This window comes from Lepisma saccharinum, unplaced genomic scaffold (assembly GCF_977018435.1).
Source record: "Lepisma saccharinum unplaced genomic scaffold, izLepSacc3.1 HAP1_SCAFFOLD_427, whole genome shotgun sequence".
Taxonomy (NCBI): domain Eukaryota; kingdom Metazoa; phylum Arthropoda; class Insecta; order Zygentoma; family Lepismatidae; genus Lepisma; species Lepisma saccharinum.
The window spans coordinates 35,043-61,298 of NW_028143126.1; the positions used below are offsets into that span (position 1 = coordinate 35,043).

General features: G+C 37.5%; 1 protein-coding gene across 2 annotated transcripts in view; it reads left to right on the top strand.

Moving 5' to 3' along the window:
• The first annotated feature begins 616 nt into the window (after positions 1-616).
• Positions 617-26,256, top strand: part of LOC145982802 (uncharacterized) — a 48,358-nt gene continuing 22,718 nt past the window's right edge. The window contains exon 1 of one of the 2 annotated variants that reach the window (XM_083116169.1): positions 617-933. In XM_083116169.1, coding sequence (XP_082972295.1) covers positions 735-933 — 199 coding nt within the window. In that variant the 5' untranslated portion in view covers positions 617-734. The remainder of the gene's footprint in view (positions 934-26,256) is intronic. The other variant, XM_083116168.1, reaches the window with a different exon arrangement.

The window sequence follows — 26,256 nt, forward strand, 5'->3', positions numbered from 1 at the left end:
TTGGACGCAACGACAACACTCAACGCCCAACCCTGCCTGTTGTTGACCTGCGACTGCTAGGGGTGGAAAGACCGCTCCCTCAAAATTCCGAGAAACAACGAAGTTCTAGGTTCCTACACTGACATCCACTATAACTAGAACCAGGAAAACGAGAAAGAAATGTGGTTTTGCGTTCGTGCCACTCAAATTAAGAACAGTGTTTCTAACTGAAAGAAAGAATTACTGAAAAACTATTTTGCAATATTTGCCATGAAAGTAAAATTTTCAGCAAATGTAGAACAGTTTGCCGGGGCCACGTGAACGTTTCGGGCCAGTGCCCCCCGTCCCCCCTAACGACGTCCCTGATTTGGACAAACACAACACAAACGTCCGTCTCACACCGAAGCACAAGGCGAACTCCTGATAGTTAAATAAACAAATACCGACATTCAGATCAGGAAATGTTCAGGATTTTCCTAAACCGTGGAAATCTTCTCCTTGAAATCACAGTCTGTATTGAAGTGAAAGTGACTGTTGTTCACGCATTTCTGAAATGAAAAATTCAATTTCCAAGACATGTATCATTTTAGATTTTTTACACGACCATTCAAAATTTCCAGGGATTCTGGTACCGAAGTTTCGTGATTTTCCACGCTCAATAGAGGAGAGAATATATTTTTTTGTTATGATCAAATGCATAATGTTGCCTCAACTATCCATATTGCAACACTGTGGCTTCACATTCTCATCGCCTAATGGCACCTCGTTCCCACAGATTCGGTACTTGCTTCCATTTTGAACGCTGTGGTTTTTCAGCAGTTACGAAGACGAACAAATCGGAACAAATCATGGCGGACTATGAGGAAGACAGTGATTATAAGATGGAAGCAGAGGAAATCGTAGTTTTATTGCCTGACGATGAAACTTTAGGAGAGGATCTTACTTATACTCCAGGTGCGAAATGTATTTCTTATATTGTAGAATGAGAATAAATATTTTGCGTAATGTTATGCGATCGCAACAGTTGCGCTCTGTTCGATTCCAGCAGAGCACAACATGGTAGTTTCCATCAATTTTGATGATTGATGCAATCCCAGTAACCGGGATTTCTGAATGTCAAGATCATAAAATGACAACATTAAAGTAAACTAGCGTCGTTAGAATCCAGAGTTGTGTCGTATAAGATAGGTTTTATGTTTAATCTTCGCTGTAGAAACTCCTGAAAGAAATGTCATGTTTCAAGGACTTGTATGATAGTTCGCGTAGCAGTAGTTGTGGTTGTTGATATTGTATCTCGATTGTTGTTGATATTGTATCAAGGATGCATCTCAACATATTTTCCTTGAATTTTTTAAATAATTTTGCCTAATGTTGCATATTTAGTCTATTCGATTTGTGCTGTGGTGACTTTTGGTCATCTAAACACCACACAATATAGTGGAATGATACCTAGAATGATTTTTTTTTGCAGTGCTGGGGGGACGTTTGGTCGATTTTTGTGATAGTTGGGCCTGCTTGTGTGGATCAACATGGAGAAAGTGCACTAGGTGGGGAATGCTTTATGAACATTTTCTTAACTGGGGATAGATCCCTTCCATCTTCCCCTCACGTCAAGCACTGAATAGACCAAATTTAAGTTCGGTAACGGTTCCGATTGTTTTATGATTTTTTCAAATTCTCCTAGCAGGAAGGCTAATTATCGCAGAATTTTGGCATTCATTGTCCCACGAAATTTGAACCTTCTTTAAAGTAGTGAGCACTGTTTGGATTTCGAAAAGGAGTTATTTATGTTGAAGAAAACAACTTAAAAATTAGGAGAAATTACAGAATACCGGGAGTATCTCCGTTTGCTTTCAAATTCGGCACATCACTAATTTTGGCTTCCTAATCACGAATCTCCAGTTAAAAATTGGCGGTCCCGTCTAGAAAATGCGAAATAAGGGGGTCCGTGAACGAAGTAAACACCGGTGGTTTATGAAGGAAACAACAATATTTTGCAATGATTAGCGTTCAAAAAGTATGTTTATGAATACCCTGAATTTTAACTATGCTTGCCTAACCTAACCTTACTTTAATGGTTTGTGGGGCTACGTGAATGGTTCGTGTGGGAAGTATGTTTTTCACATTTAGCAAGATTTTACAATACCGGACACAGCTGTAATTTCTATCCTACTTCTTATACTCACAAAATACGTAGTCCCGATGAAGTATCTTAGGTTAACATGTAGGGGTGACGTGTTGATAATGTATTTGACGTGCAGAAGTTGTATAATAAACTTTCCAATTACCACAATCATTCTCCGTATACGAGAATGAAAACCATGTTTGTTGAAATCTTCCGGTAAATAATGAGCAATAGTGCATTGTCGGTATGCGATCCCAGGCCACACACACCATTCATGCATCCACACACCATTCACGCATAGCCCCAAAAACCATTCACAGTAAGGTTAGGTTAGCTTAGCTTAGGTTAGGCAAACATAGTTAACATTTGGGGTTGTAATTTCGTTTCTTAGGTATGGGAAACACGAATCTTCCGGTAAATAATGAACAATCATGCATTGTCGGTTGCGATCATGGACCCCCTTTTTTTTAAAATTTCTACACATGACCCTCAAATATTAACTGCAGATTTGTGATTACAAGCCCAAAATCATAAAGTATGCGAAATATGAAGGAAATTTGGGAATGGTCCGGTATTGTAAAATTGCTCCCCACATTTACTGAAGATGCCATATTGTCATGTAAAGCAACGCTCCATTGGTACAGATAGCGAACTTCACTTGTTCACATCATCACACCATTAGTATCGACAATCATAGCAGCAATGTATGCATGGTATTTTGCATTTTCTAGACGTGACCGCAAATTTTTAGCTGCAGATTCGTGATTTTGAGGTCAAAATTAGTGAGGGTAAATATGCGATAACGCCCGGACACCTTTCACTCATTTATTTCCTTAATTTTACCACTGGTACTTACCTATTTTGCCTTGCGGAACATTCTTTAAGGTGAAGTTATGCCTTTTTCCATAAAATACTGTCAACTTTTCCTATTACGATTGATTATTTGTCTTACTTGTTCCGCTTCTGTAATAGACAATATGGTGTGCACTCGTAATGGATCATCGCGCGTCATGACGTGCCAGTTTGTGTTTTGTCGATTTTCAGTGCGCAAGCAGTGTTTCAAACCTTCATGATGGAAAATTGCGTACTATTTCGATTTTTTTTCATGTTACCTCCACAAACCATGCATGTTAGCCCCAAAAACCATCCACGGGTAGCCCCACAAACCATTGACTTTATCCATCCATGGGTAGCCCCACAAACCATTGACACAAGGTTAAGTTAGGCCTGTTAGGTTAGGTTTCATTAACACTAATTTCACCCCTAAATTAATCGAAAAAAGAAAGCACGGCGAACATAGTTAAAAATAGAAATTTTCGTAAAAAGAAGGCACGTTTGGAAACACTGCAGAGATCGCGTAACTTTCAACGCTCTCGCCATCTGCACGCACACAATGGAAACAATGGCATAATGTGGCAGGCAATGCCAATTTCTTACGTAAAAAGTGATTAATTCTTGTTCGGCAGCATTAAACTACGAAGTTTTTACTTTCCGTGAAAGAAGATACCTCCAATAACGTCCAGAATCCTAAAGAAACTCATTTCAGTAAGTACTTTCTCCTGTAAATTTGAAGAAATCCATCTGGGCGATATCGCATATTTACCTTAGTGAGTATACCAAATTTGAAAGCAATCTGAGATACTCCCAGTATTCTGTAATTATACCAAAAATTATTTTACGCAAGCATGCACGCTTCACACGGACAGTGTAGTTTCCGTTGACAAGCGACTGTAAGTATCGTAGACTAGTGTGAATTAATGTAGAAGTAAATCAGAATCTTAGTTGAATGCATTTAGGGACTTTATTTTAATGCTAAGAGAACCAAATCTGGCCTGCCTAGCCTAACTACGAAAGCACATATTGAACAAAATCAGTAACCACGGTACTTGTTTACTATCCGTCAGACAGATTTCTTCATTTCTACATAAGAAACTACTTACCGTAATAAGTTCCTGTAGTATTGTATAACATCGGGGAAGGTGTTTTGTGTGAAATTCAGTTAAGTATTCCATATCCTGGACACGGATTTCTTCAAATTTAAAAGTTTGGGGCTCATTTGGGGGCAGGTGACTCCAGTCAATTTCTAACATGCCTTTTAACAGGGAGTCTATAGAAAAACCCGGAGCGTAGAGGAGCGGAGGCGGGGCCACGTTAGCGGTTGGGGCCGGTAGGTCAATTACCTCAGGGGCGAAACCTGGAATCGATGGGAAATTTGAGTAAAAAATTTCAAACTAAAATAATTTTTTTGTTTAAATTTCGCACCGATTCCGGGATGGATACCCCCAAAATCCATTCACGGAATGTTCCGCGAAGCAGATAGGTAATTACGAATGTCAAAAATTGACAAAAATTCAGAAGTTATAGGTGTCCGACGGATAGTGAACTTTTTACCGTAACCACTATAACTCTGCGATGTGTGTTAACAGTAAGTAAATCGAAATCGAACCATGTTAACCCTTAACCAGGTGCACCTCTTTCACCACCTTAAGTAGGCACGTTGGGGGCAAATTTGACCCCCAAATATAAAATATTATTTGTACTCAAGTAAGATACATATGCACCAAAAAATACCTTTGTACGATTAAATTGACTATTTTCAACAATTTAAAGTAGTGTTTGAATATAGAAAAGAGGTGCAATTAATTTTTAAAAAATAATATGGACAGACATTACATTTTCAATATTTTAAAATCCGTTCTAACGATAGTTAAATCAAATGATAATAATGAGGAAAGTGTGGAATAAGCAACACAATTTTTTTTTTGTAGTGTATACATTTCAAATATTTGTGTAAATTTAGCAATATCCATTTCTTAATGAAATACAAACATATTTTTAGTATGTTTTCCCTTGAAAAAAATCAAGTTCCAATACATATCAATTTTCAAAATCTCAATTGTTTTACTCAACTAACTAAACGGGACCATTGTATTATTTTTTTTGATCATATATTATGTCAAATAAACTTGTCTTGTTTTTAAAACGTAATCTCATCGGCAAATTTGGCATTTCTTTCCCTTACAGAATATCCCCACATAATTTCTACGTACATATTTGTATTTTCCACAATGATTCTCACAATAGTGTCATCTATGAAAAGTGAAAATCCTCGATAGCAGATTTGGCATTTTTTGCAGTTGCAAGTGATCCAAGAAGACTTAAAACAATGTTCATACTTCTTTTGTGAACATTCGAACATGAGCAGGGAGCTTATTTCCATCAAGTTATTTTGTCTTTTCCCAGGAAATAAGTTTCATCTTCATCCGGGATATCATTCTCATCATCATGATTTGTCTTACAATTAGTATAATGTTCTCACTCAGTAATGTGATATTATACAGGGTGGCTCAATAAGTCACTTAACACCCTCAGTACAAGGCCACTGCGGCATGGAATTTGAAATTGGCGATGACCAATCCTTATCTGGCCAAGGGGGAACCACATTGACGCCACTCACACGGTCGGTGGCCATCTTGATGTCCGCCATCTTGAATTCAACTTCAGAATTTTAAATGGGAAGGGGGTCGTGCAACAAATCAAAATGGGCTAGAATTTCACGAGAAATACAATGGTGAAGGTTTTTTCGACGTATCTTTAACCAGTAAAAAGTTATGACTGAATTCTTGTACCAATTTGCTCCTTTTCGAGGTGTTAGAAAAATGCCTTAAAATTTGTTTAGCGCTTTGGTAATGCATCGAGATCAAAGTGACGTCTATGGAGAGACGTTCGCATGCCATTGCACATTATTTTAATTGGATACATCCATGAAGAGCTGTGCATTATGAATGGTTGTCGCGAACAATTTACAGTGTGATGCTTCCATTGAATTAAAAGTCCTTCACAGTGACAAGGCTAATGTTTATGTTCATAAGGAAGTTTATAAACAGAATATGTGACCTTTGTCATCTGATAACTAACTTTGGACAAAAACTGGTTCATAACGTTCCCATAAGTGTTCTGGCGTTCTTCCCTATTGAAAAAATTCTGTAAAAAGTACCTTCTTCCATAAGCAAGGATGAAAAAAAACTGTTTATTTAACAAATCCAAGTAGCCCTAAGCATTTAAGGTTCCGTTGATGGAAAATTGACTAACCAATCGTGTTCCACACAGCACGCCATGCCATTAACTTACCAACACTAACCATTCAGCTTTGATCTGTCGAAAATGGGTTATCAGATAAAAATCATCGAATATTCTGTTTATGAACTTCCTTATGAACATAAACATTAGCCTTGTCACTGTGAAGGACTTTTAATTCAATGGAAGCGTCACACTGTAAATTGTTCGTGACAACCATTCATAATGCACAGCTCTTCATGGATGTATCCGATTAAAATAATGTGCAATGGCATGCGAACGTCTCTCCATAGACGTCACTTTGATCTCGATGCATTACCGAAGCGCTAAACAAATTTTAAGGCATTTTTCTAACACCTCGAAAAGGAGCAAATTGGTACAAGAATTCAGTCATACCTTTTTACTGGTTAAAGATACGTCGAGAAAACCTTCACCATTGCATTTGTCGTGAAATTCTAGCCCATTTTGATATGTCGCACGACCCCCTTCCCATTTAAAATTCTGAAGTTGAATTCAAGATGGCCACCGACCACGCAGGTGGCGTCAATGTGGTTCCCCCTTGGCCTGATAACGATTGGTCATCACCATTTCCATGTTGTTTGCTGCAGTGGCCTTGTACTGAGGGTGTTAAGTGACTTATTGAGCCACCCTGTACATCATGATCTGATTTGGAGTCAATTATTCATCTTGAAGCACTTCAGATGAACTAGGTTCGAAATGTCCTCCAACACCCCTGCTGTCAACATTCACTTTAAAACACGGTCACACAACACAGATCAAGTAAAAACCATTAAAATATTTCACTCTCGAAGCACAGTAAGCAAAATTTCTAAAATAATGATAAAAAAAAATTGCATATGTAACTAGGCATGTGGGGGTAAATTTGACCCCCATCAAATCAACTTTCGAACAGCTTCACCTTGCTGCAATTACACACAATGAAGGAAATGACTTCGACAGTTGAATCAAACTGTTTTAGGAAGTTACTAGATAAGCTATCACAGGGGGCAACCAACAAGTGTCTGGCTGTTAAGAAATACCTACCTGGGGGTCAAATTTACCTCCAGGTGCCTAGTTGAGGGTTAATATTGCATTTGTAGCATGACAAAATCACAATAAAACAAAAGGAACTTGGGCCTTAAGTTCTGTTTAATATTTTTATATTTTGTACGAGTCTGTAGAAGTAACAGTTAAGAGTACATAGATATGAAGTGCACACCTCTAATAAACAAGCGAAGAGCATGCACTTTCATAACGTACATATTGTACTGCAGTTGCACCAAAGGATTAGTAATTGGGATGGAGCAAGTAAAAATAAATAAACAGTAATACAGCATATAACAGTGTGTTATTACATCCTATGCCAAAAGTTTCATTGGATTTTGTAAAAAAGAAAAGGAATTGAAGTGATCTTCCTTAGACTTGTAATAATTGTGCATTAATTTTAATATTGCGAGCGGTTTTCTTTTTCCTCTGTACATTTACATATAGGTAAATATCATATAGGGTGAGGAGGTGTAAGTGGGCCACCCCTCTGTCTTTTTTTGAATTGTTGCAATATGGAATATCTGTCATCATATTTGATGCATCTGTCGCACATCTGGAAAACATTTCAGAAGTTGTAAAGGATTTTTAACAAATCTGAAAAAGCAGCAAGAGCATAAATTATCCTTTGATATATATATATATATATATATATAACATAAACAAGCATGTCGTACCAAAAAATAGTTTACATGTCCATAAACAACATTAAGCCAGACACAGGAGTCTCTGCCACGTGCTGCACAACATAATGCGAGAGACAGTGTTGATAATTGCACAGATAGAAGAATCGCAACAGTCCGCCAAGGCACAGCTGTTACGTAGAACAAGAAAATTAGAACTCGGCTCTATGTAACATTCAGTTTTAAACGTAATGCATTATAACTAGGGAAACGACAGGTAATACACGATTGACATTACCACTGGGTTGAGAACTAATAACCTGCAAACATGTTAAACCACGACAATTGGACCACAACACCCCTCCTTAAGCAGTACTATTGCCTTGCTATGGTGGGCGACAGTCGGCTGCCTTTGTTATACATTTACAAACGATGCCGGCTTATGCAACAATAACAAGTATATATATATTCACCAGACAATAAGCCACACAGCTTTTTCTTTTCTTTTGAACTTGTCACCCATGATGAAACTATGGCAATTTTAACAAAGTAAAGAATATGCATCTCATTAAGCAGCAAAAATGACAGCCTCCTTTATACAATTCCTACAAGAACACTTGCCGGAGTCGAGAGTTTAAATGCTCATGGAGACACATAATTTCTTTCTTTTGAACAATTCCAAAATGATGAAATATGAACAATATGTGAAATAAACCTGTTGAATATGTAAAATTTAGTATGTTTTCCTTAAATATGTAAAAGTGTGTATTAAAGTTAGAAATATGGAAAAAATATTAAATCACTACAAACATTACTATTCGCAAAGATATTACAAAATTCAGTGGTAATTCGTCAAACTAAAAGTATGTAGGCCTACAAACATATAAATCCTAGACCTGATAATAACCAATAGATAGCATTGCTTAGATTTGAACACAACTATGGTTCCAGTAAATTGTCTATAGTTCAGAAAAAAAAACAACTGGGGACTTACTTCCAATTAATCAGAAGAGAGTAGTTCCTCAATTCCTGTTTGTTGTTTGTGGAATCGGACCCCACCTGGATGACGCAGGGGGCATCCTCATAGTCGTCTATTAGTCCCTACATTCCATATACTCATGCTCTATCTGTTCCAGGGTTGGCCCTGCCTGGGTGGGCTCAGCCCGATTTTCCCCATGTTTTTTTTCCATAAAAACCCAGTCAAAAAGCATTTTTTTTTCCAGAAAATGTTCTCAAATATTGTTTTAAATACTTATGGGGTTCTACAATTGTAAAAATATTTTGTAAAACTTGTACTGAAAAGGCTTAGCAGAGTTTATAATACTAAAAATAATGATGCAGCACAAGTCATAGTGGTTTTTTTCAGGCTATCCTCAAATCGTGCTAGAAATTAACTTTGAAATAGAAATAAAAAGAATATATATCAAAGAAACAAAAAAAGAAGAAAGTACCAGAAATGTTTAGATAAAACATTTGCATTGATTACTTGAACAAAGCTTAAACTTTTGAAATGTTGTAGCACTTTGGTCATCAGTCACTTCCTTATGTGGGGGAAGTCATAGTGGCACATCATAGTTTCAACTGTGATGATCAAAAATCAATTTTTGCATGTTTAAAGCATTACAAGGGAGAAATAGTACATTTTATTGAAATGCTGTTAATTGTGGCATAATTAAATTGGAACACTATAAATTATTTTTCTCATAATGGGTTGCTTGCCAATGCAATATAAAATGTTATTCATGTCTGGTCAGGAGCTTTTGTAAGTCGTGCACCTTCATGATATACCACAATTTCAGTTTTTCTTTTCCTCCCTTTTTTTTAAGGGGTAAATACAGTGTATATGTATACTCTCATATGTTGATCATTTTTGACATTTTCAAATCTTTGAATAGACTACAGTTTTGAGTTTTGTGCATGAAACTTAACAGGAAAATTATGTACTGGCACAATAATAACACAATAAAATTATCAAAATATGATGCATGAGTTAGAGTGGGTGGGCAGCGATGTATAAGTCATCTATTTAGTGGCCATGATAACTACTGTAAATTTAGAATCATTTAGGTAAAATTATTTCTGCGGGTAAAAAACTTATGAGCAAAATTGGGCAATGTGTTTCAAAGATGTTGGATGAAAAACTGATTTTTTCCCATGTTTTTCCTATATGCTATGCTCTAATTTTTTATTCAAAACTTTCGGAGTATAAGGAATTAAACAATGATTTTGGAGATTTCATTGGTCCACAGTTTTGCAGTAAAACTTTTAAAATAATATTTCATAGTTTAGGAAAGGAGAGGTGGTAAAATCAAACTTTTTATTTATGATAATCGCCATTTGAGAAAAATTGGTCACTATGTTTAAAGATAGTACACGAGAGACCGGTTTAACATGTCTTGGGAGAGCTTTAAATTAAGCACTGGGTTACATTTCCATAGATTAACAAACACAGGTCTCAGCAATGTTATGGCATCACTTGAGTTTTATAAAAACACTGTAATATAGTGTGCGTTTCAGGGAAGGTGGGGATAAGTCACCAATTTTGAGACCATGATAACTGCAGCATATTTAGAGGAGCTGAAATTAATCAAAACTAGATACACCTTGAGAATGATTTTTGTTTTGCATTTGCATATGTTCAAAGTATTGCAAGATTGTAGATTAAAAATGAGTTTTTCATATGCTGAGGTAAATTACAATTTCTGAGACCACCTTCAAATCTCTGCCTAAACTACATTTTTGGAGATAAGAAATGAGAGGAGGCTCTTTTGAGAATTTTAGGACATCACTTAAGCTATAGCCTGACAACAAATGTTTTGAAATACAGTGCATGTTTGGACAAAATCAGTCAGACAGTGAAATATTTGGCATTATTTATGCTTGAAACATCCAGATAACATGGGAAAAACTAAACTGCAAACAAACTGTACTGAAGCAGATTTAAATCATTGTGTTGCATTGTATATTTGGATTATTTAATGGCCTATGGCAGCTTGTATGGAAATGAAATACAATAAAACCTCGTTAATCCAGACCCCGATAAGCCGGACTTCACTTGATCCAGACAGGCAAAAGGCCAAAAAAAAAAAAAAATAATAATAATAATAATAAAAAAGCAGAACGCAAGGTTTTAAATGTAGCTAGAAGCACTGCATTGTCGTATTGCTTTACATTTTACTGTACTGTATAGTGTATTTAGGCCTATGTCCTTTAAATACACCATAAGAAATGTGTTTCGTTGCTATAAACGAAGTTTTAATGCACTTTCTACTGTTCTTTTAGGTTATTTCAGTTAATCCGGAACTTTCGTTAAACCGGTCAACTTATCCCCCCCCATTAGTCCTGATTAACGAGGTTTTACTGTAAATGAGATAAAGAAATGTGTGTGTAGCTGTAACGTATATAATGCATTCCAACATAGGCACAACACTGCATTCACAAGCTAATTTGTTTCGTAAACTGAAGTTCAGAATGGAATATTCATTAATAGTATTTACTTAAAATGTGCTGCATGTTGAATATAACATGCTTAAATTTATGTATCTTTTCAGGGGGAAGAAAGTAACAAATCTGATTGATAAAATTGAAAGTCTTACTGTAAAAACGTTAGTTATTGCTTTTTTTGCTGGGAAAAATGGTTCCGGCACTATTCAAGTTGATTTGTTATTTTACTGGGTTGCATGTTAATGTGTTCGTCATAACAACTACTCAGAATTGTTATGTTCATAAACGATGATGCATCCAAGCAGTGGCGGCGATTGGTTTCAAATCTGGAGGGTGGGGGGTGGATGACAGTTAATTTCCCTTTATACATAAGGTTTGGCATAGTGCAAGAGCAAAATTAGCAAAAATGAAGGGAGGAAGGGCTACTGCTCGCCCCTTCTCCTAACCACCCTCACTTCATCCAAGTACACACCCACACACACATGCATTTCTTTTGTTTGATTGATTGATTTGGTTTATTTTATTTTTCTTTTCTGACACATTTGTTTGATTACAAAAATGAGAATGAGTGATGTGATGAAATTGAAATAATATCCATGCCCAGTCTAGGATTTGAAACCGGGACCTCTGGCATCATAGGCATTTCTCTTGCTAAAATAAGTCCTCACCTATAGTAATGTGCTAGTACGGAGTATTGTTGTTGGCTGCCCCCCAAAACACTGCTTATAACATATTTTGTACCCCTTCCTTCGCGGTAGTCTGATTGTTGGATGCACTAAAGTATGTGCCTCCTCAGGGAATGCTACCCTGAAAACTGATCCCATAGCAACAGCATCAAGTATTACACCATCCAGGAAGAGTAGAATCAAACTGTTGGACAAATATTTTAGAACAGATCATTTTAACAGAAAGGTTAACCAGCCCTCAGTCAACTAACTATACCCTGTCTCAGTTATCTCCGGAACAAGGCCATGCATAGCATCGCTTACCCCTTCTCCACGCAATCTAGTTCCTTCTCTTGTTCATTGGTAGAGCCGTCTCATGTCACTACTTGCGCAGAGACTTGTTTTTGTTTGCCTGCTCCAGAGATAACTGGGACAGGATATAAAGCAATACAAATTGAATGGTACAATATATTACTACCAGGGGGAAAATGTATTTCATTTTTAAAATATACATTTCTAAACATAACCTGAAAAAAAACCAGTTTTGCCTGTTTAAACCAGGCAAAATGCCAACCTTGATCTGTTCTGCATGACAACATGTTGAGGCCCATTCTTCAATCGTAATGTTTTCAAATTTTTGTTTTGCAAGCTTCATGATGTCGTCCAATATAAATGTCACATTATGTGATACTACCCAGATCTTTACAAGAGCCCAGATTTTCTATAGGATTTCATTCAGGATGATATCGTGGGAGCCTTACACGGAATGGTCATGTTCCTTTAACAAGGAGTCCACTTTATAGGTTCATGTTTCACTTTATGTAGTTTAAATATGCCATATAATTCAGGCTTCGTTCTTTCTTGAAGCCAACTCTGCATGTTTTTCTTTAATGAGCTAAGAGTAGGGGCAGGATTTATTTGTGCATTATGGTAAGAGACATTGTCAAGAATCACCACAGAACTGGGTGCCAGATTTGGAATTAATTTCTCATGGAGCCACTTCATAAAGTTATTGCTATTCATGTCATCATGGTAGTCTCCTGATGTGGTATTTAATTTGAATAAGAGAAGGGCATTCGGGACAAATCCATTTTTGCCTCCTTCATAAACTACTATTAGGTGCCATCCTTTAGACAAAGGTATCTGAAGCCCTCTTCCAGAGTCATCTGATGAAGAAAACAATGTGGTGTGGGTGCTGTGCAAGTAAGTCGGTCTTGTTGTCTGTAGTGCATTATTTATCTAAAAGTCTTGTTTTTTTAAGGCCAATATCTTTCATTTCTGTTAAAATAGTACTATTGTTTTGTGTCTTCCTCCACCTAAATCCCATGTTTCACAGCAAACGTCGCAAACTCTTTTTACTTCCCACAAAATGTATGTCTCCCTGTACATTGGCATGCAACTTTTTCAATGTCAGCTCTTCCATTTTCATGCAGAGCATAGTCATTTATACACCTACAGATAACATTATCATCGAAATTGTCCACTGATGATTTGGTCGCTGGTCATGGTCATTCTTTTCCGGGAGTATGAAATGATATGGAGGGGCCTTCTGATGTCTCAAGAGATTGTCTTTCGTTCACCATAGCCCTGATTGTCCATTTAGGAACTCCAGTAGCTGCCGCTGCTCTCTTGCCAAAATTCTTTATTGGGATGCTTATACCCCTGACTGGTCTCCTCCTTCATGAACTCGTTTGCAAGATGAGTATCCAAACATGAATGATACAAATCTTTATCTGGAAACGTTTGAGCATTTCTATAAAAAAGCTCCAATACATGACAGTGGGAAGGAACACACTACTCTTGTTTGTGAAATATTTATCAATGCTAGTCACAACAAATTTCTGTTAACCATTTATCCATGTTCTATTTTTATTGTATGTACCTTTTACATGGTTTACAAAAGCAGTACTTCATTACATGGCTTGGTTTCCAAATTATCAGCCCAAAATGAACATGACAGAGTAACCAGAGTAATGCACAATTAAAAATTTTAATGGTTTCAAAAATTTTGATTTTAGCTGTAATGAATTTAAATTCTATATTTGTATACGAGAAGAATTGGTGTTGCTTGTGTAAAATTATCAGTAAAAACCACTGTAAAATAACAGGATTTTTGCTTTTAATTTGATCTTAAGGTTTAGAGAGTTTTTCTGCTCAAACTTATTTCTTAAAAAGATTTAATATGGGGTCATTCCATACCAAATGTGGTTGAATGACCATTTCAGAAAAAAATATTTTTTAAAAAGATTTAATATGGATGGGGTCATTCCATACCAAATGTGGTTGAATGACCATTGAAGTACACTTTCAATGATATTCAAGTGTGTTTTGCTCAAAATGGCATCCTAAGTATGAAAATTATGGTGGAAATTTGGGTAACAATAGTTGAAAAATTGGATTTTTAAGCCAGATTTTTTTAATGAAGGGATTTAGTCTAAGACTTTAATTTCTTTTGAAATGTAGACCTACCTGCAGGGTGTCTGCATATAAGATATCAATGCTTAGAAATACACCCCTTTTTTCAGCATGGGTTCAAACATGGCTGTTTGTGGAATTTTGACAGTTTTTGGGGTTAAATATCTAAGATGGGTCCTCGTGAAAAAATCTGAAATTTGGCAAGAAGGTAGCCCTGTATGAACCTAACTCACAGTAAAAATCTCAACTTGTTTGGTCAATATGCGATATTGTCTGTGACCTTATTTGTAACTTTGTGGAGTAAGGGTAAGCTAATGCATACCTAGAATAATGAAGCCTGTTTTTATTTTTTAAAGTTAGGTTAAAAGAGCCTCAGAAAATATACAGGGTTCCCACACACCTGGAAATTTCAAGGAATTTGAAAAAAATACAAATCTCAGGGAAAATCTTGTAATTGCTTAATGGTTCCCAATGAAGCAAAACTGAGGGATTATAATGTGCTCCTGTCTGTGGATAATCCAGGCTGTTGTAGCATTTCTCTTTCAGCAAGGAACTCGTATCTATTTGTTTGTCAGTTTCTTGTTTTTAAATGTGATGCCAGGGCTGGTGACCAAGTGTATACCCTCATAAATTTTGCGCTTTTTAAAATTTAATTAGCCGATTTTGATCTTTTACATGACGTAAAATATATTTCAAGATGTGGAAAACGCATAATAAAGATAACCTGATGTCCAAAGTTAACCAGTGTTCATCTGATTTTCCTTATTAGGGAGTAGTATAAGTTTTTTCTGCCGTCTTTTTTTTTTACAGAATATTAAAAAATGGAATGTCCATAAAAAATGAATTTAGGGAAATATTTATTTTCTGCCATCTTTTGTGTACAATATTGTTGATTGTGTATTTACTGCATTTAGAACAGAATTTTAAATATTTACTTACTAGTGCCATATATGAATTATGTACATATGTTCATAAATACTTGTTCATATTTTAAGTTTTTGATCATGTTCAACTATTGTTATAGTCATGACATGACATGTGAATTTTTTACATGCCTCAAAAGCTCATTAATGTCATGTAGTGAAATAGTTTTCTCAACAGATATGCCAGAAATTGAATATCATGAGGTGAAGGCCAGTCGAATGGTGTATACTTAACCCCCATCACACTTGCACTTGCAACTGTCACTAACTTACCATTACGTACTAGCATTCCTCAGTTCTTCATCTTAGTTTGGGCTTGTTTTGGAGCACTGTTAAGTTAGTTTTGATTTTATCACATGGCAATGCATATGTGGAAAGTGGGTTTTCTGTAAATAAGCAGGTTTTAATAGAAAACTTGAAAGAAGAGTCTGTTGTGGCTATTTGGCAAGTTTATGATGCAGTGAAAGTGGTAGGAGGAGTGTCAAATGTAGAAGTAAGCAAAGATATGATCCAGAGTGTTAAAAGTGCACGTATTAGATACGAAGAATCATTGCAGAAGATGAGAAAGAAATGTCATCACAAAGAAGACAAAAGGAAAGAAATTAAACGTAAAGCAAGTGAGATCCGTGCTTTACAAGCCAAACAACAAAAGATGCAAGATGAAGCAAAAGCTATTGCAGAACAATTTAAAAAAACTTGAAGCTTCTGAGAAGTAAAGTTTCTTAATTTGCTGTATCAGACATTAAGTACATTTCTTGTTTTATATTTCAGTCTCAGTAACTTACTATTCCTTTTTAAATCGGTACTAATAATTGTCACTTCATTTTTATATGTTTTAAAAATTCCAATAATTGGTTTGTCTTAACTATTATTGTACACATTACAGATTAATTGATATTGTATCCATGTATAAACATGTATGAAAAGTGTGAAAATATTTCAATGTTCTATATCAGATATGTTAGAAATTGTTTCAGAGTTGTTTAAAGTTCTTGAAAACTGGTCATCTTTGTTCTTAATTACATGCAAAGAAGTGTAATTTTTTTTATTATTGAACTAGTTTTGTTATTTGCATCAGAAAACAACAGTAATTAAGAAGGTGAGGTTGGTATGGCTATGAGGGGAAATGGAGGAGGCCATTGTAAAATTATAGTAGTCATTTACTGTGCATTCAATACTCTGGAAAAAAATGAGAATTCTGGAAAACTCGGGGAAATCTCAGGGAAAATGCTTTTGGAGTTTGCGTGGGAACCCTGAATATAGTATCATAGTATTTTAATATCTGACTTATAAGAAATTGAAATCACAAGGTATGTGAATTATAAACTTCTACATGAGCAAAAAAAAAGCCATGCGCCATGTTGGAAAAATGGCCATCCCAGGAGATCCAAGGTCAAGAAGATTTTTTGAACATTGGTTTTGATATCTAGAAACATGTACAAACCTATATACAAAAAAATATTTTTTTCTAAAATAGGTCATGCAGCAAATTATTTTAAAATTGGTTGATTAGACATGGAATGACCCTATTGAGAAGAAATTTAATTCCATTTTATGCCCACATAGGATAATTAGGATTGGACCTACAGTTTAAAGTGGGATCTGAACCACTATGTAATGTGTCTCCACCAGGAATTGAACCTGGGACTCATTGATTACAAAGCAACAGTGTTATCACTGTTAGTCCAGTCAATAAAAGTTTCATGTCGGGAATAATTCTGTAAAAGCTGAATTTTGGTCAGTTGTTAGAACACTACTAGTAGTGCAAAATCCCAAAAGTCCCCACCCTCCTCGCGGTGCTTCCCCCTCACGAACATCAATTATACAGATTCTCAGTTATGGACCTATATCTCCGTAGGCAGGAAATCCTTTTTTAGTGTTAATCCTCATTAGATGGGCTACAAAAAATATTCTGTTTCATTTTTCAATAGTGTCTGTGGTTTTGCCGTAATTTAAAAAATGATCTTCAAGAAGTGAATTGTTTCTAGTACTTTCTGAAGTTTTTTTCCTTGTAAGTTTTAAACATATTAAATGACAAAAAAATTTTCGAATAAAAGTTGTAGCCTAATTTATAAGCTTTAAAACAATACGAGTTTAAATTTATTTTAATGAAAGATAATGTGTCTCCAAATGGAGGACAGCACCAAAAAAAGTGTGTCTTTATTACAGTCCGGAATCATTGACATTTCGATAAAAGCATGAGATTTGGTAGAATCAATTGTTATACCACTTAAGACATGTTCAGTCGAGTTGCCAATTACCATCTTGAAGAGAGTCTGCCATATTGGATATTTTTGATTTGATATATCTCGGGGAACTGTGGCACCTGTCAACTTCAGGATTTTTCAGAAATGCTCCAAATAGTGTAAACTTTCATAATATATCAATAAATCTATTTTTGAAAAATAAAATTAGTGGTCTTGTAGAAAAACTCACTATAATACTTTGAGAATAACTCAGAGTTAAAAGTCTTAATAATTCTCGAACCATACAATAGTATTGTATATTTGGTAACGTTACGAAATGTTTGTTAGAGGACTAGATGAACTGAATCCTTAAAATATTTTTTGTATACCTTAAATAACATTTTTAAGAGAAATACAATATATATATATATATATATATATATATATATATATATATAACCCAATTTGATTTCTGAAAATATAAATGAAAGAAAACACATTTTCATTGTAACTGATGATACAAAAATAGTAAAAATTGTTTAGAAAATATTTTGTAATAAATTTCTTATTATATCGATTCCCTTTTTGATCAGGTTTTAAATTCAAATCCTCCACATTTGGATCATATAATGCAGGCAAGATTTCCCATTCAACGCCAAACACCTATACTGTATCCTGGAAATCTCTGGAGCAATCCCACGCATAACGGAAAGAAGGGGAGAAAGTGAGCAAAGCAGTACACGCTGATGCAAACAGCTGGTAACTGCAGTCCTTTTTGCCCATCCACGCAATCCGTTTTCTTGCAAAATTTCATTGTTCGACCTTCTCTTGGGCAGAGACTTACTTTTGTTCACTTGCTCCATATATTCCCGGGACAGAGTATAGTACTCTGTGCTTGGTTGTAATGGTCTTGAGCGTGGAAAACCCACTGCAGATTGCAAAAAGTTTTGATGTATAAAAAGAAGTTTATTTCACGAAGGCTCTTTCCCAGGTGAACAACGTGAAGTTCTCTCTCAATTTAAGTTGTTACACTGAGAGTTTTGGGCTTTTTTTAGTTCCTTGTATGCACTAGTCTTCCAAATTGAGATATCTTGAGTCAGGTTCTGTGTTACAATTGACAAGGTACGTATACATCTTTATGCAGTTCATAGAGTACATAGGTTGTAGTCTGATGGGCATGTGTTGTTTTCCTCACATGTTAAGAAGGTTTACTAAATTAATCCCTTGTACCAAATAAGAAGGAATTTTGGTTTGCTCCGGAGTTTATATCCAGTAAGAACATCGCCATGCATTTTAAGGCAGTCATTTCAAGATTGAGCTTCGCAACATGATGACTCTCTTGTCGTCTTCAGATACTTGTGGCTAGCCAGGAACCACTGAACCTAGTTCGATATTTTGAATACACGTATATGTATGGTATGTATATTCAGTATCAATATCAGGGTGGCAACAGACCTGGAAAAGTCAGGGAATTGGAGAGGTCAAAAAAAGGCAGGGAATTTTGTCTTGATTGACAAATGTTTCTTTGTTGAACTGTAGATCTGATGTGATGCAATGAACCTGCCAGACATTTGATTTTGAAGAAGTTGTAATAAGCGCTGCACTTTTACGGGAAATCATCTTGCCAGCCTTTGGCGTAAACTTTTAGGTTTCTATTATGCATTGGACACAACCATGGTGCCAGAAACAAGTGATGGAAGTTGAGGAATTGGGGGAGGAGAAATTTCCAGTGAAGCAGACACACTTGTTGAACCTCTAAATGTCACATTTAAAATGTATTGATGCCATTTATTTTTCTTGTCTATGGGAGCTATAAGGGCTCGGACCTATCAACCAGAAGGGTGCATCCACTCTGGCACCGCCCGACACATGTCCAACACCGTAGTACGGCATTGTATGGACATTATGAAGGAACGTTGAAACGAATTTTTGTCGTATGCCGTGGAATGACATTTGATCCACCGAATATTTAGGCTCCATTGATGCATGTGATTTTTGTCTAATAAATCTGACTAATGAAAAGATTTTCTCGGGCTATTGACCAGGTGAGAGAATCATTTCATCATTCCTCACCAGGAAAGCTTCAAGACTTACTTAAATCTGACTAATATCGAATTGCGACAAAATGTCTCACTATGGCATAAAAATGCATGCATGACCAGAGGTGGTCATTTTCGTTCAACCTCCCTCACCCACACGGCTCGGCTTCACCCTCACCCTCACACGCCCTCACCCTCACGACTCACCAGTCGCCCTCACCCTCACAGGCCCTCACCCTCATGACTCACCAGTCGCCCTCACACGCCCTCACCCTCACGACTCACCAGTCGCCATCACCCTCACACGCCCTCACCCTCATGACTCACCAGTCGCCCTCACCCTCACAGGCCCTCACCCTCACGACTCACCAGTCACCCTCACCCTCACACGCCCTCACCCTCACATGCCCTCACCCTCATGATTTGCCTTTTGCCCTCACCCTCACGATTTGCCTTTCGCCCTCACCCTCACGACTCGCCTTTCGCCTTCACCCTCACGACTTGCCTTTCGCCCTCACCCTCACACGCCCTCACCCTCACGGATCGATCTCGCCCTCGCCCTCACACACCCTCACCCTCACAAGTCTTCGGAGGGTGAGGGTGAGGTCTGCCCTCATGAGGGTTGCCCTCCGTAGAGAGTTAGCGATGTTTGAAGAAAAAACTAGTTCCTTTACCACGTGCATTTCATACATTTAAATGACATTAAATTGTTAACTCATTCATGTGAAGGAAGTTAATAATAATGATAATAATAATACATTTTCTTTATTAAGCAATAAGGTTTAACAATGAGTATCATTTTGGACTAAGATTATTTGAGTTATATATTGCATAATTAATTTACATCAAGTATAATCAGGGACGTCGTTAGAGGGGGCACGGGGGGCACTGGCCCCCGCAAATGTCCATGTGGCCCCGGCAAATGTTTCTGTATTTTACTGGAAATTTTGATTTGATGGCAAATATTGCAAAATTGTTCTTCAGTAAATTTTGCTTACAGTTTGAAACACTGGTCCCAAATTTTCTGCGGCATGAACGCCAAAGCAAGACTTGCACTCATTTTTCTACTTCTTACCTGTCGAAAACAGATGCAACGCAGGAGGTGGCGCTAATGATCTTATAGCCCGTCGCGTTAAGGGAATTCGGAGGTCTTTTGAAAATGTACTTTTCATCCTTGCCAGGTCAAAATTCGGCCGATTGACTGGTAAGCGGTAACAAATGTCCCTCGGGATCGACGTTACTCCTTCCGGAGCTCTTTGGAAACGATTTTCATTCCTGTCTCATATTACGGAGACAGTCATAGTGCGGTGTGTGATAGATGTTGCAAGATAAAACTTCAGGGGGAGGGGGACTGCCTCTAACACATGGCTATAATGAAGAATAAGCCAACCCTCATTTTGAAAGATAACGAGGTATGTACTAAATTATTAACAATGATCTACACGCTTTAGATACATTAACTTTTAAAATTCTAAAGCGGTTTCTGTTATCATTTGTATAATTACACAAGGAAGATGGCAGAGTGGTTAGCACATTGCGATACGACGCCAGGGGTCCTGCATCCGAATCCTGGCCTGAGCATGGATGTTTGTGAGTGTTCATTCATCAATTTCAACATATCATCATCACTCATCCTCATTAGCAAATTAGCCAAAAGTGGCACAAAAAGTGAAATAAAGCAAGTGAATGAATCATTACTCACAGAAGCAGAAATCTTCGTATGTAAAATTTATTATTCAGCGACATCATTCTTGAAGTTCACAACCAGTTGGAAAACAGACAGGGACCTCCCGGAAAGTAGTAGGTAACACGATCACCTCGAAATTAAAGGTGCTATGTTCGATTCTGGTATAAACTATATATATGAGATGTCAAGCTGAGGATTTATTGGAGTTATATTCCCATATTACAGATCCATCACCGCGTTTAAAACCCTAGCATACAAGAGACAGGGGGAAAGAAAGAGGAAGGAAAGTCTGTAGTTCCGATGTTTCAGTTATCTTCGCGCAAGTATACACCGCTCAAGGCTTATGTCGGCGTTTATGTTACATTATGAAAACTGAAATAACAGACAAGACAACATCCACTTATATAAAATTCTACTCTCAAAACCAACATGGTTATTAATATTGCGTAATGATTACTTTTTGTTACACGCACACACACACACGTGCACTTGCGGTATCCCAGTAAACACCAATATTATTGATGATAGGGAGTAATGTTTACGGAGGGCGCTCAAGCATCAAGCTTTCTTCCACGTAGTATACCGTGGACTACATTGCTGCAGATTAATGAGGCTCTGGTATGTGGACTCACAGCCAGTATAATCCTATGACGGGTTCTGTTTTGTCTTGTCAATGTTCCTTCGTGATTGTCCTTTCATCTTATCATCATTCGTCCTCAACGCCGCGATTAAAGCCAGTTTTGAGAACTAGATATTATCGTAGGAATAAAAGGGGAGGATAACAATGAAGCAAAGCAGTAAATGTATCCACAATTTCCAAGTTCTTCCCTCCAATGTGCTCCAATTCACATTTCTTCTTATTATTATTTCCTTTGAATAAAGCATTTTCCCTACCATCAATTTCATCTAGCTACTATTCATCATATTCATTGCGATTAACTGACTGTAAATAAAGTGTCGCAAATATAAGAAAAATACAAAAAAATACCAAAACAATCAAGTCAACACTTGTACCATCAAGTGCGTACGTGTACTTTCATCATGTTGGGTTCCTATTTGCCTGCCGTTTTAAAATTTTTTAGCGTCTATAAATCTACACCCCTGCTCATTTCTCTAAGAAACAACAGCACTACGTGCTTTGTAGTACTGAAGTATGAGATACTCGGAAGGCAGTTTCATCTTGACGTCAGAGAAACCCTCCCGCGGTTGTAAACACAAGAGAGTAGAAAAGAGTCCAGTGGACCTTCTGGCTTCTGGCCCTGAATGCCGACGACAAAGAGGATTCTCTTTGGTCGACAGTCTGTCCGTTCCTTTTCATCCTTCCTCAATTTGGTCACACCCTAAATGCAAGTGTGCGGGGCAGTACCCTCAAATTTGTCTCTGTCAGCTAGAATACAATAGAATCACGAATGTACTCTTTCCAGAAATAGTTTATGACGGGAAATCAGTAGAAACATTGTTTCACAAATAAAATAAATATGCCCCTGCTCGGTGTCTGTCTGTCAGAGAATTTGGACTGGTAACCTAAGAAAGAAAGAAAAAGTGGCAAATGCAAACCCCCATTAGCCGCCCCCGTGATGGAGTGGTTAGGGACGCCAGGGGTCCCGGGTTCGAATTCCGGTCTGAGCATGGTTGTTTGTTCAGTGTCCATTCATCAATTTCATCATGTCACCACTCATCCTGATCTTCGCAATTAGCCAATAGTGGCAGAAAAGCGAAGTAAGATCAACCAAATCAATCAAGCAACCCCCCATTAAAATTAGCCACGATTATTATTTCTTCTTAGTATAATTTTAAACCCCGAGAGTGTATTATCCACTTTTACAATTCTACCGCCACCCCCCCCCCCACCAGAAATACATCCTGCGTACGATGGTGAGTGGCATGCGTGTGTATATGAGAGTTGATTTTAATTTAACACCGTCTGTCTGTCTCTCATTCTCTCTACCTCACTCTGTCACATATATATATATATACATACATATATAATGTTGGTTGTTGTTAAATTTCTTAATGGTATGATCGATAAATTTCTGACATTTGCCCCCCCCCAAACTGATAAACCTAGCTACGTCCCTGAGTATAATTACCAGGTGTATAAGCTTAAATCTGCTGTTTTGTAGTCAGAAAAACACATGGTTTGTTCATAGAAAGCAACAAGAAATTTATTCAAAGTACTTGCCCTCGCGAGCTACACATTTTGCCTACCTCTCGGGCAATTTGTGGATACCACGCCAAAAAAAAGTCCTTCTCTTTCGAGGCAAACCACTCATCAAGCCATTTTCGGACGTCTGCATACGAATCGAAGTGCTGCTCAGCGAGGGCGTGGCCCATCGACGAAAACAAATGGTAGTCGGAAGGGGCCAGGTCTGGTGAATAAGCGGGATGGTGTAGCACCTCCCAGTTGCGTGTCTCCAAGTAGTTTTGGACCAGTCTTGACGTGTGCGATGGGGCGTTGTCGTGGTGGAAAATCAGCTTGTCATGTCTTTGTTGATAATCCGCCTTTTGTCACACAGAGCACGGTGCAATTTGATCAGTTGTTGGTGGTAGCGGTGGGCAGTGACACTTTCACCAGGTTTCAACAGCTCAAAGTAGACGATACCCTGTTGATCCCACCAAACACACAGCATCATCTTCCGGCCGAAGCGATTTGGTCTCGAGGAAGATGTTGATGGTTAGCCGGGATCAACCCACGATTTCTTGCGTTTAGGATTCTCGAAATATATCCACTTTTCATCGCCAGTCACAATCCGATGCAGGAAAGACTTTCTTTTTTGTCTGGCAAGCAAGATTTTGCATGTGTTTTGGCGTCTCTCTAGCTGCCGATCGGTCAATTCATGCGGCACCCATTTTCCGATCTTTTGAACCTTTCCCATGGCACGTAGACGCATGGAAATGGCTTGCCCAATTGCTCGGCAAGCATCTTTTGCGTTTGGGTATCGTCCTTGTCCAAAAGAGCCTGCAATTGATGGTCCTCGACCTTCCTGGGCCGATTTTCACGCTTCTTGTCGCACAGATCAAAATTGCCGTCTTTGAACCGACGAAACCAATCCCTGCATGTTGTTTCCAATACAGCACTGTCACCATAGGCCTCCACAAGCATTAGATGCGATTGGGCAGCCGATTTCTTCAAATGGAAGCAGAAAAGCAGAGCTTCCCGCATATGCTCTTTTTCTGACACAAAACTAGACATGCTTACCACAGGAACACTGTCTGTTGTTGTCTGCACGTGCTGATGATGTGCACTGATTCGTGTTGGCAGAAGTCCAATTCATACAAACACCAGGTATGGCATGCCCATGGTAGCTTCATACGCTCACTAACGCCATTTATGAGCAAACAGCAGATTTAAGCTTATACACCTGGTATTATTTTTCATATATTTATTATTTTTAACTATACGTTGTCACAAAAATCGTGTCATATACAGTATTGTGGGTGGGCCACTGACACTAGCGTTCACTTTATAAACACCTTATCAATGGAAGATGCAACTGCTCAGTCTTTATTTCTTGTTGTTTATCACACTGTAACAATTATAAAACAAGCCTCTGAGTTGTATCAATTCATTCTCTGACCAGAGATGTTGGACTCGATCTCACTATGTCACAATTACCGGAATTCCATAGATGAGAAAGACTTGCCCCGCAGGCGTTCAAAGCCCCTACCCCCACCCTCTTGTCTGCAAGGACAGATTGGATTTGGAAAACTACATTCCATTCACTGATCTTCTTGGAAACCGTGATGGAAATCTGCACCGCGAACAGGAGTATTTAGAGTAGCTTGAAGTCAGCTTGGAAATGGAAATATGTTCACTAAATAGAAGGTAGAAGCTTTTAAAAGGGGGAAATATATTGACGAGGCATAAATTTCGTGATTATGAAGACAGAACAATCAAAGTACAGTAGTACTGTGCTACAATTTTGAATATGTCAGTCAATTTCAAAAAATATTTTTCATTGATTCGTGAATCGCTGATTGTATCGTGTCGTGGTTAAATAAACTTTCCTTTGTCAAACAGACTAGTGTCCACGCTGTCGTTTTGACAGTGGCGCAACTACAGGGGAGCAGGGAGGCATTGCCCCCCAAACCTTCGACGGAAGTCAATTCTAAGGGGGCAAACGTTGACGGCCAAGGGCATTTCCAGGGGCACATAGGAGCAATTGCCCCCCCATTGATTTCAAATATTGTGCAAATAAAAATACATTTCGTAAAATTTTCTTGTTCGTTTCGCTCGCACTGCCTGGTTTTCTCAATCTCGTCAAGTTCAGAGCCGTAGTTAGGGGGCGGCGGGAGCGATCGAAATTTAAAAAAAAGCTATAAAAGAGAGAATGCCATGGCGCCCCGTGAAATTATTTGCGCCATATTAAATCAATATTCTTTTCAGTTTGGAAAAATTGGGTCTAAAAATTTTCATATACGCTTTGCTCGCAATACAATTGTTTTCTGTAATGTAATATATTTAGGCAGTATACATCTGTTGTACATATATGTATTGAATAAATTTTGAATTTGTACACAATTTAGTGGCAGCATGTTGCATATGTATTTTCTTATTTTATGTCGCTCCATGTTGCATATGTGTACAAATATGATGTACATGAAAGTTATACATGTCATGTGTACGAAAAGAATTATAATCGGAATGCATTTATCGTGCATTTTCTGCCATTCAAAAATACAGTTTGTGTGATTGTTTTCCTTTATTAGCTAATGTGAAATTGAACGTGTTTAAAAGATATTTCAAATCGTTTGACCAAACAAATACTTTAGCACCGACTTCTACCCCCTTTATGCGTAATTTAAGAGGATAATAACGTTTTTGAAGCTGCTACTACTACTACTACTATGACTACTACTACTAATAATAATAATGTCATTTTTTACTACTACTACTACTATTGGTACTTTTACCCTGGTACTTGCCCCCCCCCCGACAAAAATTCGTTGTTGCACCTCGAACGTTGCGTAACTAAAAATCCTAAAATGTTCTGACTTCTGTTAAAAGCTGAGGCCGCAAACGGGCACTCAGCACACACAAGGACAAAA